Source organism: Miscanthus floridulus, chromosome 8 (assembly GCF_019320115.1).
Source record: "Miscanthus floridulus cultivar M001 chromosome 8, ASM1932011v1, whole genome shotgun sequence".
Taxonomy (NCBI): Eukaryota; Viridiplantae; Streptophyta; class Magnoliopsida; order Poales; family Poaceae; genus Miscanthus; species Miscanthus floridulus.
The window spans coordinates 44,845,196-44,859,489 of NC_089587.1; the positions used below are offsets into that span (position 1 = coordinate 44,845,196).

Below are 14,294 nucleotides of genomic sequence, written 5' to 3' on the forward strand. Positions count from 1 at the left end.
AGCGCTCTGAGGAGCAACAGCTTGTGGATGCCATCGCTGGGCGCATCCCATCCTGGAAGGCAGGGCTGCTCAACACGGCGGGTAGGCTCACTCTCGCCCGTGCGACGCTGTCGGCTATCCCGGTCCATGTCTCCATCACGTGTTGTCTTTCGGCTTAGGCGATCAAGCAGATCGATAGGAGCCATCGAGCTTTTTCTATGGTGTGGAACGACAACCGCAGCCGGGGGGAAGTGCAAGGTAGCTTGGCCGATTGTGTGCTCCCCAAAATGCTTTGGTGGCTTGGGAATGCCGGACATCAGGATCCTCGGGTTTGCACTCCGCCTACGTTGGGAATAGCAAAAGAGGGCTGCTGATGCGCCAGCTTGGACAAAGCTTCCCTCCAAGTCGGAGAAACTGGTAAGCTCCATGTTCAGTTGCTCCGTTGTGGTGGAGCTCGGCGATGGGGTCTCCGCGCGGTTTTGGTTCGACTCTTGGCTGCCGGACGAACCGATTGCGTCCTTCGCGCCTCACTTATTCTAAGCCATCGGTTGCTGTTTCCTCAAGGTGTCCGTCAAGGAGGCGCTCTCTGGACATCGTTGGGTGCGCCATATCACCGGGCGCATACAGCGCTGGTGCTGTGTGACTATGTCGAACTCTGGGTGAAGCTTGAGGAGGTCCATCTTCGGCCGCTGGTGAGTGACCGGTTCGTCTAGCGTTGGACGACTGATGGCTCCTACTCGGCATCCTCGGCCTACCGCTCTTTCTTCCTCGGTATGTCATCTATGTTGGGGGCAAGGAGCTCTGGAAGGCCTCGGCGCCGCCGAAGGTCAAGCTCTTCTTCTGGCTGGCCCTGCATAGCCGTATCTGGGCGGGAACGCAGAATGAGGCATGGACTTCAAAACTCGGCCGAATGCACCCTCTGCGGTCAGGAAGATTAGACGGTCGACCACCTCATTGTTTCTTGTGTCTTCGCAAGGGAGCTCTGGTACCGTTTCCTGCGTCCCATCAGATGGGAAAGGATCACGTCGCAGTCAGCGGCGGTGATCTCCGCTTGGTGGATGGATGTGAGATGTCTTGTGCCGAGGCCGAGGCCGATGCGCAAGCGGTTTGACGCGGCGGTTCTCCTTCTCTCTTGGCACCTTTGGAAGGAGCGTAACTCCCGCATCTTCGACAACGCGCACAGCTCGGTGTTTCAGGCAGCACGGGGGGTGCTCGAGGAGGGTGACCAGTGGGTTGCGGCTGGCTTCACGACGCTCTCGGTGTTCGTGGTAGCTGCGACTACGCTGCATTATCCCTCCTCCCCCGTCTCTTGTCGCAAAATTTATTCCCCATGTAGTCCTTTGAGAGTAGCGCGGGTTGGTTGTCGCTGGTCAAGGCATCTCGCCTTCGGACGTCTTTGTATTACCTTTTCGGATTCTCCTCCTTAATGAAATACACGTGAATTCGTGTTCTAGAAAAAAAAAAAGAGGAGAAAATATTTTTCATAAGCAAGGTATTGGACAGAGAGCATGTCAAGGTGGATGAATGTCTGGTAGACGGGGTCGATCGCTTCGTATATGGAAATCCAAGAGAGTTGCTAAATCTTGGTGCTACTTTTAGAGACCCACGGTTCTTGGACTACGGTTTTGGTAGCACTATCCTCAGTATGCATGTGGTGACGGAGAAAATCCTGTGTAAATCTGCACCCGGACGTGGAGGCAAATGCAGCAGCAGCAGCTCATACTAGTAGTATTAATCTTTTGATGGAGGAGTGCAGGAAACTGTCCCGCTACATGCTATACCTCATCGTTACTTGCCCTTCCCAGCTGCCTCTTGAAGATAGCTCTGTAGCTATGTTAGAACAGTTCCAACAGCGGCGGATTCAGATTTGGCTGCCGGAGAGGCATGTTTACGCAAATCCTCTCGAGGAATTGGTGCTCCCGCTCCGGCTAGACGAGGAAACACTAGAGGAGACCAAGGAGGTGTGGATACGGCTCATCATCTATGCCGCCAGCAAGACGCGGCCTGAGCAGCACGCGGCGCAGCTGGCCAGAGGAGGAGAGCGCCTCACCTTCGTCTGGCTGCAGCTGTGCCTCAATTTATTCGGTACATCCAAAAGGATAGAGCTCAGTAACAAGCCTTCCTTCTACTTGTACAACACCATCTACGCCCTGCATTTACCGCCTCGGTCCTGAACTCCTGACCGTTAGGACTATACTTCTAATACCTGGGAGTAATTCTGCATGCACGCTGTATGTTGACTTCACCTATATCAAGGTAATGTAAATCAAGAGCTTTTTTTTTGGTTATAACCAGTTACTCTATTCTAATTAATTAACATCCTATATAGTGTCTAAGAGTCTGTTTCTGCCTCATGGCGCACAACAGATGGAGAGCGGGGCGCCGGGATCAGACTCCACGCAGCTTCATCTGACATGCATCGATCCTGCAAATCATATAGTATTATGAAATGGGTCCTTCTCTATTACTGTCATGGAAAGTATGTTTTACAGTCTGTGTGACATTCATCTGTTGTTGTACCGATGACATATCTGTGATCATGTAAAATACTATAAGCAAATTTTGCTATAGGATACTGAAAGTGACGTCGTGTGACCAGTAGGCACGGAATAAAGTTCAATTTGCTTGTAAACACTATGGTTTGTGATAAATTTACTGAAAGACACCGTACCCATTATAATAATATTTTTCAAGAGTTGATAGACAATGAATGACATTTTTGTCACTATCACTTTATTCTTCTTGCCTCCCCTTTCTCTTCTTTCTTTGTTCCGGCTGCGCGCATTCTCCTTGTCACCCTTTGTGCCTTGCACCGCCCAAGCTCGCCATGTCGTCCGAGCGAAGGGCAAATACCGGTGCCAACTCGCTGCGCTCACCTTACAGCCCTTCGTGCCTCACGCTGCCCACACTCGCTGCCGCCCAGGCCAAGGGCCAGCACCCGACTCACCACGCCCACTAGCCAACCCTTCGCGCCTCACGCCACTATAGTTGCAACTATAGTTGGAAATATATCATGGTAAAGAAAGTTGGTGGGCAGCAACTTTGAAATTTCTAGTGGGCAGTGGGCAACATGCACAACGGGGTCACCTTACCTCCTACTGGTCGAGCATGGCAACCAGCGGGAGCCTCAACCTCATGCGAGTGTGGCACGCCCACGGTGGGACGCATGCATGGCCATGTCAAGCACGCGGACACGGTACGCAACACAGCCACGACGAGCTGCTAACGGCACCAGCTCAGCACCGAGGGCAGCGCGGGGCCAACAGTGGCGCGTGAACGCAAGCCCGGCCACAAGCGTCAAGCGACGAGTGGTGCTGGCACACAAGGCCGGCCAATGACGGGGGCCACGCCCGCATGCCAAGGTGCGGCGATGTCTCGCTGTGGCAGTGCCATGCTTAAGCGTGTTCGGCCGAAGCTGAAACGATCGTATATGATCGTAGATTATTACTGCTGACTGGTTTGATACGAGAAAAAAATACTGTTCTGACTGAAAATTTATAATCGTTTACAACCAAGCGAATAGGTTGCTTGAGTGCGGGCGTGCTTTTTTTTGTTTAATTTTAATAGGTGCCTTTTGCAACCGCCCCTACATCAATTTCTAAGGCCGATTATAAATCCACCCATCACTAAAAATCGATTTCTATAGAGACATGATCAACGGATGGAGCACCCGCCTATGAAGATCGACTTCAGCCAATTTGTGAAAACAATAGGCGGTGTTAACTCTATATCTATAGGTAAATAAATTGAAGTTGTAGGTTTTACTAGAAATCCATTGCAATGCATGAGCAACCAGCCAGTAGACATAACCACCCACCATTCATGTACAACTGGAAATCCAATCTTTAATAAAAATCATTTGAATGCAGTTTTCAATGTATTGGATGCTTCACTTGTACAATCGCATTCACTAAGTTGTACATAAACGGTTGTACTCAATAAATCATTTCCTAAAAAGGTACCCCAGTCGTTTCTAAGCATATGACACCATTAATTGGTCTATTGCTCAAACTTTGACCAATACAGTATATTTATTCAACTGCCAAGTTAAGTAAAATGAAAAAAAAAACAGCCAAATCTGTCATTAAAAGTACTTTCACGCTGAGCGTTCTGAAAAACTTGGTTGTTTTTAGCAAATGAAAACTTGGTTGTCGACTTGTCCACGGCATATGTGGAACTAGGCCTAGCAAGCGAAATATATTACTTAAGCCCTTGTTTAGTTTCTCCATTAAAAATTTTCATCCTATCTCACTGAATATTTGGACACATACATAGATTATTAAATATAGATAAAAAAATAACTAATTGTACATATTGCGACTATTTTGAGAGACGAATCTTTTAAGTCTAATTAGTCCATAATTTGACAATAAAGTGATACAGTAACACATGTGATAATGATGGATTAATTAGGCTTAATAAATTCGTCTCGTGGTTTACTGACGAATTCTATAATTTATTTTTTATTAGTATCCAAACACCCCATATAACATCTGATATAGCACCCCAAAACTTGACGTCTTACGTCTAGACCCCACCTAAAGGCTACTAAGACTGTCTTCGATAAGAAACCTATACAGGCACTCAAATCCAAAATGGATAGTAGAGATCCAAAATTAGCCTCCAACAGAGTTACTATGCAGGAGACCTATTTTAGATTGTCTGAGAGGCACAACCCAAATATGGATATCCTCTTTTCTAGAAACCCATTTATAAAAAAAGATTATTTTTTGGGTCTTATTGTTGAAGATTATACTAAATAGGTATTAAACTTTTTACATATAACGCTGTCCAAATGACGAATGAGTCTTGTATTTTAGATGTCATTGTTGAAGAGAACAAAACAGCTGAGTCGGATTACGAGGCGGCTTTAGTACCAGAGCGTGGGAAAGAGGAGCCGCTCCAAGAAGCCGGGCACCAGACGCGCCCATGGACCCCACCGGCAGCGACGGGGACTCCGCGGCGACGAGAGGGAGCGGAGGCGGAGGGGGAACGGGGGCCGGCCGGTGGGCGGTGGGCGCGGTGTGCGGGGGGCTGGTCTACTACCACTGCGCGGTGCGGCGAGCCAGCGCGGTGTCCCTCGCCGCCGACGTGCTCCTCGTCCTCCTCTGCTCTCTCTCTCCATCCTCGGCCTCCTCTTCCGCCACCTCCACATCTCGTGAGCTCCCCTTTCTTTATCCTCCGCTTCCTTCTGCTAGTTCCGCGCTCCAATCGAAGCAATTATGTATTTCTTGTGTTGTTGGTTCAGCTTGGTCGCTGTTTATGAACTTATGACGATTGTTAGGTGTGGTGGTTTGTCCAGCAGGAATCTTTGATTTCTCGGCTCACAGTAGCAGGCTAGTAGTAGATGATTCTGGTAGTTGTAGCTTATGGCTAGTAGATGATGCAACAAAAGGGGAAAGGAGGTAGGCAAATAAAGAGGGGCTATTCAACTATATTTCCTCAATTTCAGGAATCATTTGGGAAAATGCTTATTGGTATGAAGTAGGCCAGACATGTCTATAACACCTGTGCCTTGTGCCCGATTTTCTTGGTGGTAGAACTGTAGAACTGAAATAATGCTGTATCGAATTTCTGTTTTGTTGGTAAGCTTAAAAGTAACAACTGATTTTGTTATGTGTAGAAACCTACAGCAGGTTGCTTGATTAGAGAATATACATTTGTACACAAACATAAAGCACATGAGAATAACTAAAAGAGCATGGGCTTTAGGCGCTTGGCTGGAGTTAGGTTGCTTGCATTTTCATATCCATCCTAGATAATAACCCATTCGGCCATTCCTTGGTGTGGCTGCACCACTTCTGAAGGATAGTACTATTGCTTCTGGATGCTTTGGGATTGCAAACTAATTTGAATAGAATTCATCAACTATCAATCACATCCATCGGCGCTCATCTGATTCACTTTCTCAAGGTTTTTATACCAACTAAACACTTCAAACTGATATCTATTTATTCCTGTTGCTAATGCAGCATTACTGACTGTTGGTTTCTCTTTCCCCACCAACACTACTACTTCGTGCTTTTACTGTATTCCCTGGGGAAAAAATGGTCACTAATCAGTAAGCTCCTGAAAATCTTCGAAGGCAGCTTATAGCTAGTGTGGAATAAAGGAACTCATAATTTTAGAGCTGCTCCCTCTGGCCTCTAGGAATTTATATCTGCTAGATGGCATGTAGCTTGGCCGCCTGTGCGGGCCTAGTGCAAGCGGTAGAGTCTTACCGCCGGTGACCGGAAGGTCCCGGGTTCGAGTCGCGATCTCCTCGCATTGCACAAGCGAGGGTAAGACTTGCCACTGACACCCTTCCCCAGACCCCGCACAGAGCGGGAGCTCTCTGCACTGGGTACGCCCTTTAGATGGCATGTAGCTTGGCTAGGATTCTTGATTTCTTCGTCCACGTAGGAGTATGTAGGCTAGTGGGAGTATAAGCTGCTGGTAGGCTGTTCAAAACTGGGGAAAGGCTGAAAAGGGATAGGTAAGTAAATAGAGCAAATCAACTATGGTCTCCAATTATAATATTCTGGGGAAAAGTCCATAGGTATGAATATGAAATGCCCTATACGAGTGTAAGATACTTGCAACCGGTTTGCTTGTTGTATAAATTTGATCAAATATACCACTTTGCTTGTTGTATGGTAAACTTGGTGCTACCAACCGACTTTGCTGTCTAGAACCAACATCATCATACTTGTAATACAGAATGAACATGCTAGAGCACATTAAAAGTACTAAAAAGGGTTGATGTGAAACACACAAAATTGCAAAATAGAATGACTTAATCAGCCACCGCATTTCATTTATTTTCCTTGAGTTTTGAAACAAGAAAATTCCATAATCTCTTCATTGTGGGGATAATGCCAAAAATATCAGTGTATAAGGCAGCATTAGCTTGCTTACATTTTCATACCCTGGCAAGAATTTTACCAAATTCCTAGTATTGGAATACTTTTGCACCAGTTCTTAACTATTGTAAATAAATCAATTACAATATATTTGTTTTTTCACACCAGATTGATTAGAAAATTTGAATATGGCAACTACCCATCACTACCTGATCTGATTCACTTTCTTGGGGTGCTTCTTACCAACTAAAAATTGTGCTGAATACTAAGTTTAACTTGGATGTATTCCTGTTAAATTTAATACTGTATTACTGACTTTTGAAGTGTTGGTGCTTTCTTTCTGCTGGTACTAATTTCCTGCTTCTTAAGATTTATCCTCAAGTATTACTAGTGAATAAAACAGTAGGCTTGTTTTCAAAAATAGGGCTATGCTGTACCATATTATATTGGATGGTATGTTATTGTTGTTTTCCTGAATAAAGTAGTTCTGATGTTGTCAACAATTGGCAACTGGCAAAGTCATTGGTCAATTAAACAATGACAGCCGCCATCATTTTAGTTAAACCTTTCTTACGAAATACCTGTGGTTTATGATTTATACAAATGGAAATTGGTATTGCAGTGCCTTATTTTGTCTTTAATGAATTTGCATGCAGGGTGCCTGTGGATCCTCTTGAATGGCAGACCTCTCAGGAGATGGCAAATAGCATAGTTGCATCCTTGGCCAACACGATAGGAGCTGCTGAATCTGTATTAAGAGTGGCTGCAACTGGACATGACAAGAAGCTGTTTTTCAAGGTAGGCTCTCAAAACTGACTTTATATGTTGTCCCTGAGGATTGAGACAAAAAAATGTTGAGGTTCTATTATATTTATGTGTTGCTAGCTCATGCTTGTTAAACCTACAACTTGTTGGCATTTGAAGGATTTTAGCTAGTGAGTTCGCATTTTTCCTGAGCTGTTGTGTGGCATGCAAATGGAGTAGAGAAAAGAAGCAAAGCTCTTCATGTCGTTTTTAGTGTATGTGTGTTTCGGTTTTAGTGTGGTTTTGATTGATCTGCTAATTACCAACTTCATGTTCTCTGGCTTGCACTGATCCACAACCATTTTGTACAAAAAAAAATAAGTTTGGTCCTCCTTCGTGTCGTGCTTACTTATTGTGCCTTACACTGATCTACAACCTTGCAGGTGGTTTTTACATTGTATTTTCTAGCAGCTTTGGGAAGGGTGGTGTCAGGCGCTGCTGTTGCTTATGCTGGTAATAACACAGCAAACTAACCCTTCCCCTGCTGTCCTGCTCTCTGTTTGTTGTGTATATGATTTGTTTAAAACTTTTTTTCTATATGAGAAATTAAGCTCTAATTAAGAATGATGGCTAATGATTCTCTGTTTTGTTGCTGTTCCTAGCCCTATGCATCTTCTGCATCTACATGTTTGCACAAAGCACCGATCTGTTTGATCAGCTCCCTTCTTGGGTCCCTGTGGGAAGGGGTTCTTTGGGCGGTACTCAGGATACCACGTGATTTTCCACATGTACATGGATTGCGGAGTTTTTCTTTTCTTCCACTTTCTGTATATGGTCCTTGCAGGCTAATAGCTTTTACTATAGCATCTATGGCTGCCCTACGGTATCACAACTGTATCCAGTGTTTAGCAATGGAGTAATGATCTTTGTATATATGACACGTTTGCAACTTACCAGATGCCAGTGATGCACCTAGTATGTTTTCGGAGCTCATTGCAGATCTCTCTGGCTTCACATGGTTGGTCGTGAGATGGTGTGGCCTGATGGTGTGTTTTGCCTGTAACGGTTACCACCTGTAGCTGAAACTGCAGTTGCAGAATACAGGATGGGCTATGAGATTTCGTTGTTCGTGTAATCTAATAAAGATCCGACTTTCATGCATTTCGAGGCGTTGTTATCCTATTTGCTTGACAGATTTAAGACCAGCTGGGTAGGGTTCTAGCTCCTTCTAATAGCCTGTTCACTTGTTGGTTTCAGTCAAGACTTATCAGCTAGCCAACGGTGTTTTTCTCTCACAATAAACTAGTACTAACTGGATTCCAAAAATTAACCAGCGAACAGGCTGTAAAATAACTTCAGCTCTGGTTCCTGCTTCTCTAGTCGAAGTTTAGCAAAATAGCTTTTGAGAGTATCCTTGACAGGAGCCGGTAGAAGGTTGTTTTTTATTATCATTTTTTCCAGGCTCCTAGTTTTAAAAGGGTTCTGACTCGTTGGTGGCTCCAGGAAAAGCTGTTTTTGGTATCCGTTTGTTAGGGCGTGCGTAATGGTACTGACTCTAACTTCTCCGATATTACTAATTTTTAGCATATAGCTTTAACCTAAATAGCCTCACATGATACTCTCACACAACTTTAAAATATGTGCAAGAGCTTAGCTCTTGATAAGAGCTAGCTTTTATCTTTCTTTTATTAAAATATAAGAAAAATACTTAGAGTTAGCTTAAAAGCCAGTTGTTGAAGCTACCTTAGGGAGTCAGAGCTTTTTTTAGGCCTTCCCTGGGTCCATGTCGGCACGAAAGCTCCAGGTCACAGCAAACCGTACCCTCAGTGAGAAGCTCTTGCAGAAGAGCCTCTAGGTTCGTTTGACACAAACGCAAAGCAGCGAACTCGGATAGCATTGTGGCGAGGTCAACCTGCTCAGGGCCACTACAGAGAGAGAAATACATGGGTGTTGATTTTAAGAATAGAGATAGGGGACCAAGGATAGTGGTGGGATCGACCGAGAAGAAGATGGCAGTGTCTCTCGGTTGGAGAAATATTAGCTTCGATGATAACTCTCTTACATGGAACGTAAACTTTTTTTCTAAGGCTACTAGTGTTGTCTGCCTACCAAAGGGGTCCAGTACTTTACTTGGAGTTATGTTCCCGTGTTATTTTGAGCTTTTTTTAGGCTTTACCAAAGAGGTCTTTAATGGAGTCATGCTTCCATATGCCTTACCAAAGTGGTCCTTAGAGTTTAAATATGTGTGGTGTCAGTGGAATAACAGAGTGAGCTGTAAAGGTAGAAAAAAAAAGATCCATTTTTTGAGTGGTTTGACTTTTTTCTGAGCAAGCACGGAGCCGTCGAGTGAGGATCAGCTGAGCGTGTTTTTCGTTGCTTGTGGTGGAGTACTCTTTTAATTATTTGCTCTATTATTGCTTTAGAACGTGATCGGGATTAAGCCGCGTGGCAATAGGGGGGGGCTCTCATTCTTGTTCGCACCCATGGAGGACATGAATTCTGGGCAAACTGTGTTACTTTGAAAGAGGAAAGTTAGAAAGAGAAAAAGGATTCAAATAATGGTTTTATCTATAAAAATTTATGATGAGTCTTGGAAGGCTCATTTGTTAAAAAATATCTATGGGAAAACTGACTAAGTTGAAAGCAATTGCTTTGCCATATCTTTACTTTTGTTTGGTGCTTTTTGAAGGCACGGATTAAGAGACCTAAATCCGTTGTGTCGATGGGTAAATTACTCATTTCCACTCACAATTCAAAGGATTTATGGGACAATCCGTACCCTCTACCGTGAGTATGTTATTATTGGCTAGCATATGATTGGGGTTTTTTCTTTGTATTTAACTAGTGGCATCTCCTATCTCTAAGAAATTATCGAGTAATCTCTAACAAAATTCAAAATAATGTAAATAACCGGTCAAAAAGGGCTTTGTTCAAACTACGTATAATATGGGTATCTTATTGTCCAACTAGCCATTTCTACCCCGCTTACATTATGGGCTTTTCTGGAAGAGCTAGAGCTAGTTACTAATTGGTCTAAAAATTTGCTTAAATTAGCTATGGTTGGCTAGTTAGTTAACTAACAACTAGCTGAAGACATAAAAAATTAGCCCTCATGTTTGGATGCACTGGGATTAATTTTAGCTAACTAGCAATTAGCACCAGTATCAGACATGCTCTAATTTATAGAGTATCACTGTAACTTATACCAAAGAAATGAGCCTGAAATCTCTATGGAAATTTGTTGACAAAATATATGTAGCTAGTGACAAAATGAAATAGCAAAAGCCAACTGGAGAGCAAAGCAAACCAAAACCAGCAACCTGAAAACGGAGTTCCCAAAGCAAAGCCCCTACAAAACCTCGGTCGCTCCCCTCGGCCTTTGCCATCCTCGTTCCTATCGCCATCTTCTCCACCTGCTCGCCTCGCGCTCGCTGCTCCCCCCGCGCATCGTGCCGTCCGCGACCGCGCCGCGCCGATGGAGGCCGCCACCGTGCCCAGATCCGCCGCGGCCTGCCGCGCGGCGCCCCTGCTCCCGGCCGCCCGCGCCGCCGCGCGCCACCTGGCCCTGCCCCGGCGCGCGTTCTCCGCGTCCGTCGCGGCGGCACCGGCGCCGGCGCGGGCGCCGCGCCGCCTCCTCGCCGCTCGCCGCGCTTCGGATGGCGACAGCGTGGAGACGGCGCCGGAGGCGGTCCCCATCGAGAAAAGTCGGCCCCTTTCCTCTCCTCATGCCTCCACCCGTCTCGTCTCGTCTGTGCATTCCTGCTGATTTGGTTTCTCTAAAGCTTTCGCGCTGCTTCATGGTTGTGTGCTGCAGGGTTCCCTCCCTTCCCGAGCGTCATGGACATCAACCAGATCCGTGAGATCCTCCCCCACAGGTGAGTGCCGGTCGCTTGCTTCCTTGCTCTTGGGATTGCTCAAACATGTTCGGCACTGTAATCGCACGACACAGCTCTTAGGCTGATGCAACACCTTGAAATAATTGAAACTTTGACCATACGTTGACCTACCAGAAGAGGTGGTCCATTCCTTTGCAAATATGAGCATACAGTGCTTTATCTCTGCTGCTGCGCACCTCTAGATCTCTGCAGTTGTAGTCTTGTAGAGGACTAGAGGCCCGTGTGCATATAGCATAATTCTACACATTTTTAAGAGGTATTTCAAGGTTTGGAGCTCAAGCATTGAGATAATGAGGATAGCTTAGCGGTTTGGTCTCCTTGTGAGCTGATGTTGAGTCAGTTTGTTTCTAAAAAATGGAAAGAAAGAATCAGAAAATGTGATGACAGGCAAGGTGGATAGTTGATGCAAACCTGAAATGTGGTGCAATTTCAGCCGATTGCTTACTGGAAAGTGCAAAGTAGAATTTTGGCACAAAACACCAAGGGGCAAGGGCTGCTGCAACTTCACTACTGTTAGCTCTGGAGGCTGCTGTAGTCGCCACAACTCCATCTCCATATCGACCCCTGATACATAGTACTTTAGCTGCATTTCTTTATGGATTCCAGACATTTGATCTGTGTTGTCGCACTATATGCAACTGTACCCTGAATCTCATGCATATCTGCAACAAGTTTTACTTGCTACTGAAAAGGGTGTTGAAATGTTGAGTATCCAAAATGGAAATCGAGTACCATGGCCCTTTGATTTCATGACGTGTTGTGATTTAGAGATCTATAAGCATTATCATTGAAATAACTATGCACTTGTTTGGTGTGTATTGTTTTTGAACTATCTAATACCTATGCATGTGGGTATGCATGTTAGGTTCCCATTCCTTTTGGTTGATAGAGTAATTGAATACAAGGCTGGAGAATATGCAGTGGGGATCAAGAATGTTACGATAAATGATAACTTCTTCCCAGGACATTTTCCTGAACGCCCCATAATGCCTGGTGTCCTCATGGTCGAGGTATGCCCCGATTCACTGTGTATCTGATCTTGTTTTGTCTCTAGATCTTACTGATCACTGATAATAATTAAATTCTCCTTACAACATCACCAGAGGGGATAACCAATTCTCGGCCCACTGAAGGATGGTTGTAATTTATTGAGATTATGTTCACCTTGACTTCATTTTTGATATAGTTGGTGTCAAAGCATTTTGTTGGGATGTCCATGATCATAATTTGTCCATTCTCTTTTTTTTCTACAGTCTTTTAAAAGTTCCATAAATCAACAATAATTTTAAGTTATGCATTTTTTCATATGGGGGTGTGAAAGTTTTTTTTTTCTTTATCTCAGTTATTGTATGCACATTATACACTGCCATATCTCCGTTAACAGCATGCCTTCTCTCTTTGAACCTTTTCTTCTTTGTCATTCTGCTGATAGGAATTGATTTCGTCATGAGTTTTCTGACATAAACTGACTACTGTGAGCCATAGCTACCCAAATATGGACATGTAGCAGTTGATAGGTTCAGCAGTGTAAACTTTCATTCTGGCCACACCATTTGATCTATACTACTGTTTTCTACTATGTTATGTGGCCTGAATCAGAATATTCTAGTAGATTACCCAAACCAGCTGATATGCTTATAGTCGCCTGCATTAACATGTAGTTTGTATCTTGTTGACCGCATGCCTGCATTCAGTAACTCACATTAGAAACTATTTGTACCTTTATCCACAGGCTATGGCCCAGGTTGGGGGTCTGGTGATGCTGCAACCTGAAGTTGGTGGATCTCGAGACAACTTCTTTTTCGCTGGGATTGACAAAGTTAGGTTCAGGAAGCCAGTGATTGCTGGGGATACATTGATCATGAGGATGACACTGACAAAGTATCAGAAGAGGTTTGGACTTGCAAAGATGGAAGGAAAAGCTTTTGTTGGTGGTGACCTAGTTTGTGAAGGGGAGTTCCTGCTGGTCAGCGCAACTGAGTAGTGCAAAGATACTTCATGGTTCTCTGGGAAGAATCATTGGTTCGAGTCAGATCTGGTTGGCACTTTGAAATAATCGAGTTTTGAGCTAATTATACAACCGGCAGTTGAGGCAATCCTTTACCTGTTGTTAAGCATGTCGTTAAGTCCATGTGGTGATTTTTATCGCCTGCCAGGGCTGAATCCAGCCCTGTTACTGTTGTAATAGAGAATTACAATATCTTGGGGTAGTTGTTTGATGGAATAAACGATATTGATTTTGTAGTTGCATTTTCTTCCCAGAACCTTATGATATACCAGTTGATTGAAATTGTTTTCGCGGTTCCTTGCATTTTCTTTGTTCGTTCATAGCACATCATTTCTATTGAAGACATGACGAGTTTGTATGACTTGGTGCAGCCGTGTAAAAAGATATGACTGCATCTGCATGTAGTCCTCGTCATGCATTCATGGTTCTAGCCATCCTTTGTGCAGATTTCAGAAATAATCTCCGGTGAAGATTGACAAATGAAGTGTTTTTTCTTTTGACTGAGTAGCGTAGCACATGGAAGGCTATTTTTTTTTCCTAAAAAAAACTATGACATGTGACCAAAACAATACGCTCAAGTGCAGAATCATCACTACTAGTGATTTTCTATGTTGTCCTTAGCAGCCCTTCAACTAACTGAACATACCTATGACAACCACAGCATAAATAGCCTCTTTCTTTTTTTCCTTATCACAGACAACGACAGAGAAGAAAGGTAAAAATAAAAGCGACGAAGGTATGACCAACCAAAGGCAAGTATCACAGGCTCACAACAGGCAAAAAAAAAGTCAACTACAAACTGGTCAACATCACAAAATCGTTAAA

General features: G+C 44.4%; 1 protein-coding gene and 1 pseudogene across 1 annotated transcript; both read left to right on the plus strand.

The window, feature by feature from the left end:
- The first annotated feature begins 4,880 nt into the window (after positions 1-4,880).
- Positions 4,881-8,726, plus strand: LOC136471837 (reticulon-like protein B23; annotated as a pseudogene).
- A 2,203-nt stretch (positions 8,727-10,929) lies between these two features.
- On the plus strand, positions 10,930-13,763 carry LOC136471838 (uncharacterized). The gene is made up of 4 exons (XM_066469585.1): positions 10,930-11,269; positions 11,380-11,440; positions 12,327-12,471; positions 13,194-13,763. The coding sequence occupies exons 1-4, from the start codon at positions 11,041-11,043 to the stop codon at positions 13,443-13,445; spliced, it is 687 nt and encodes a 228-aa protein (XP_066325682.1). The 5' UTR covers positions 10,930-11,040; the 3' UTR covers positions 13,446-13,763.
- Positions 13,764-14,294: the final 531 nt, after the last annotated feature.

Excerpts from the sequence above, each read along its gene's own strand:
- LOC136471838 (XM_066469585.1), top strand. The coding sequence starts at position 11,041 with ATGGAGGCCGCCACCGTGCCCAGATCCGCCGCGGCCTGCCGCGCGGCG. Across the intron at positions 11,270-11,379 it reads GGCGGTCCCCATCGAGAAAA|GGTTCCCTCCCTTCCCGAGC; the intron begins GTCGGCCCCTTT and ends TGTGTGCTGCAG. Across the intron at positions 11,441-12,326 it reads CGTGAGATCCTCCCCCACAG|GTTCCCATTCCTTTTGGTTG; the intron begins GTGAGTGCCGGT and ends TATGCATGTTAG.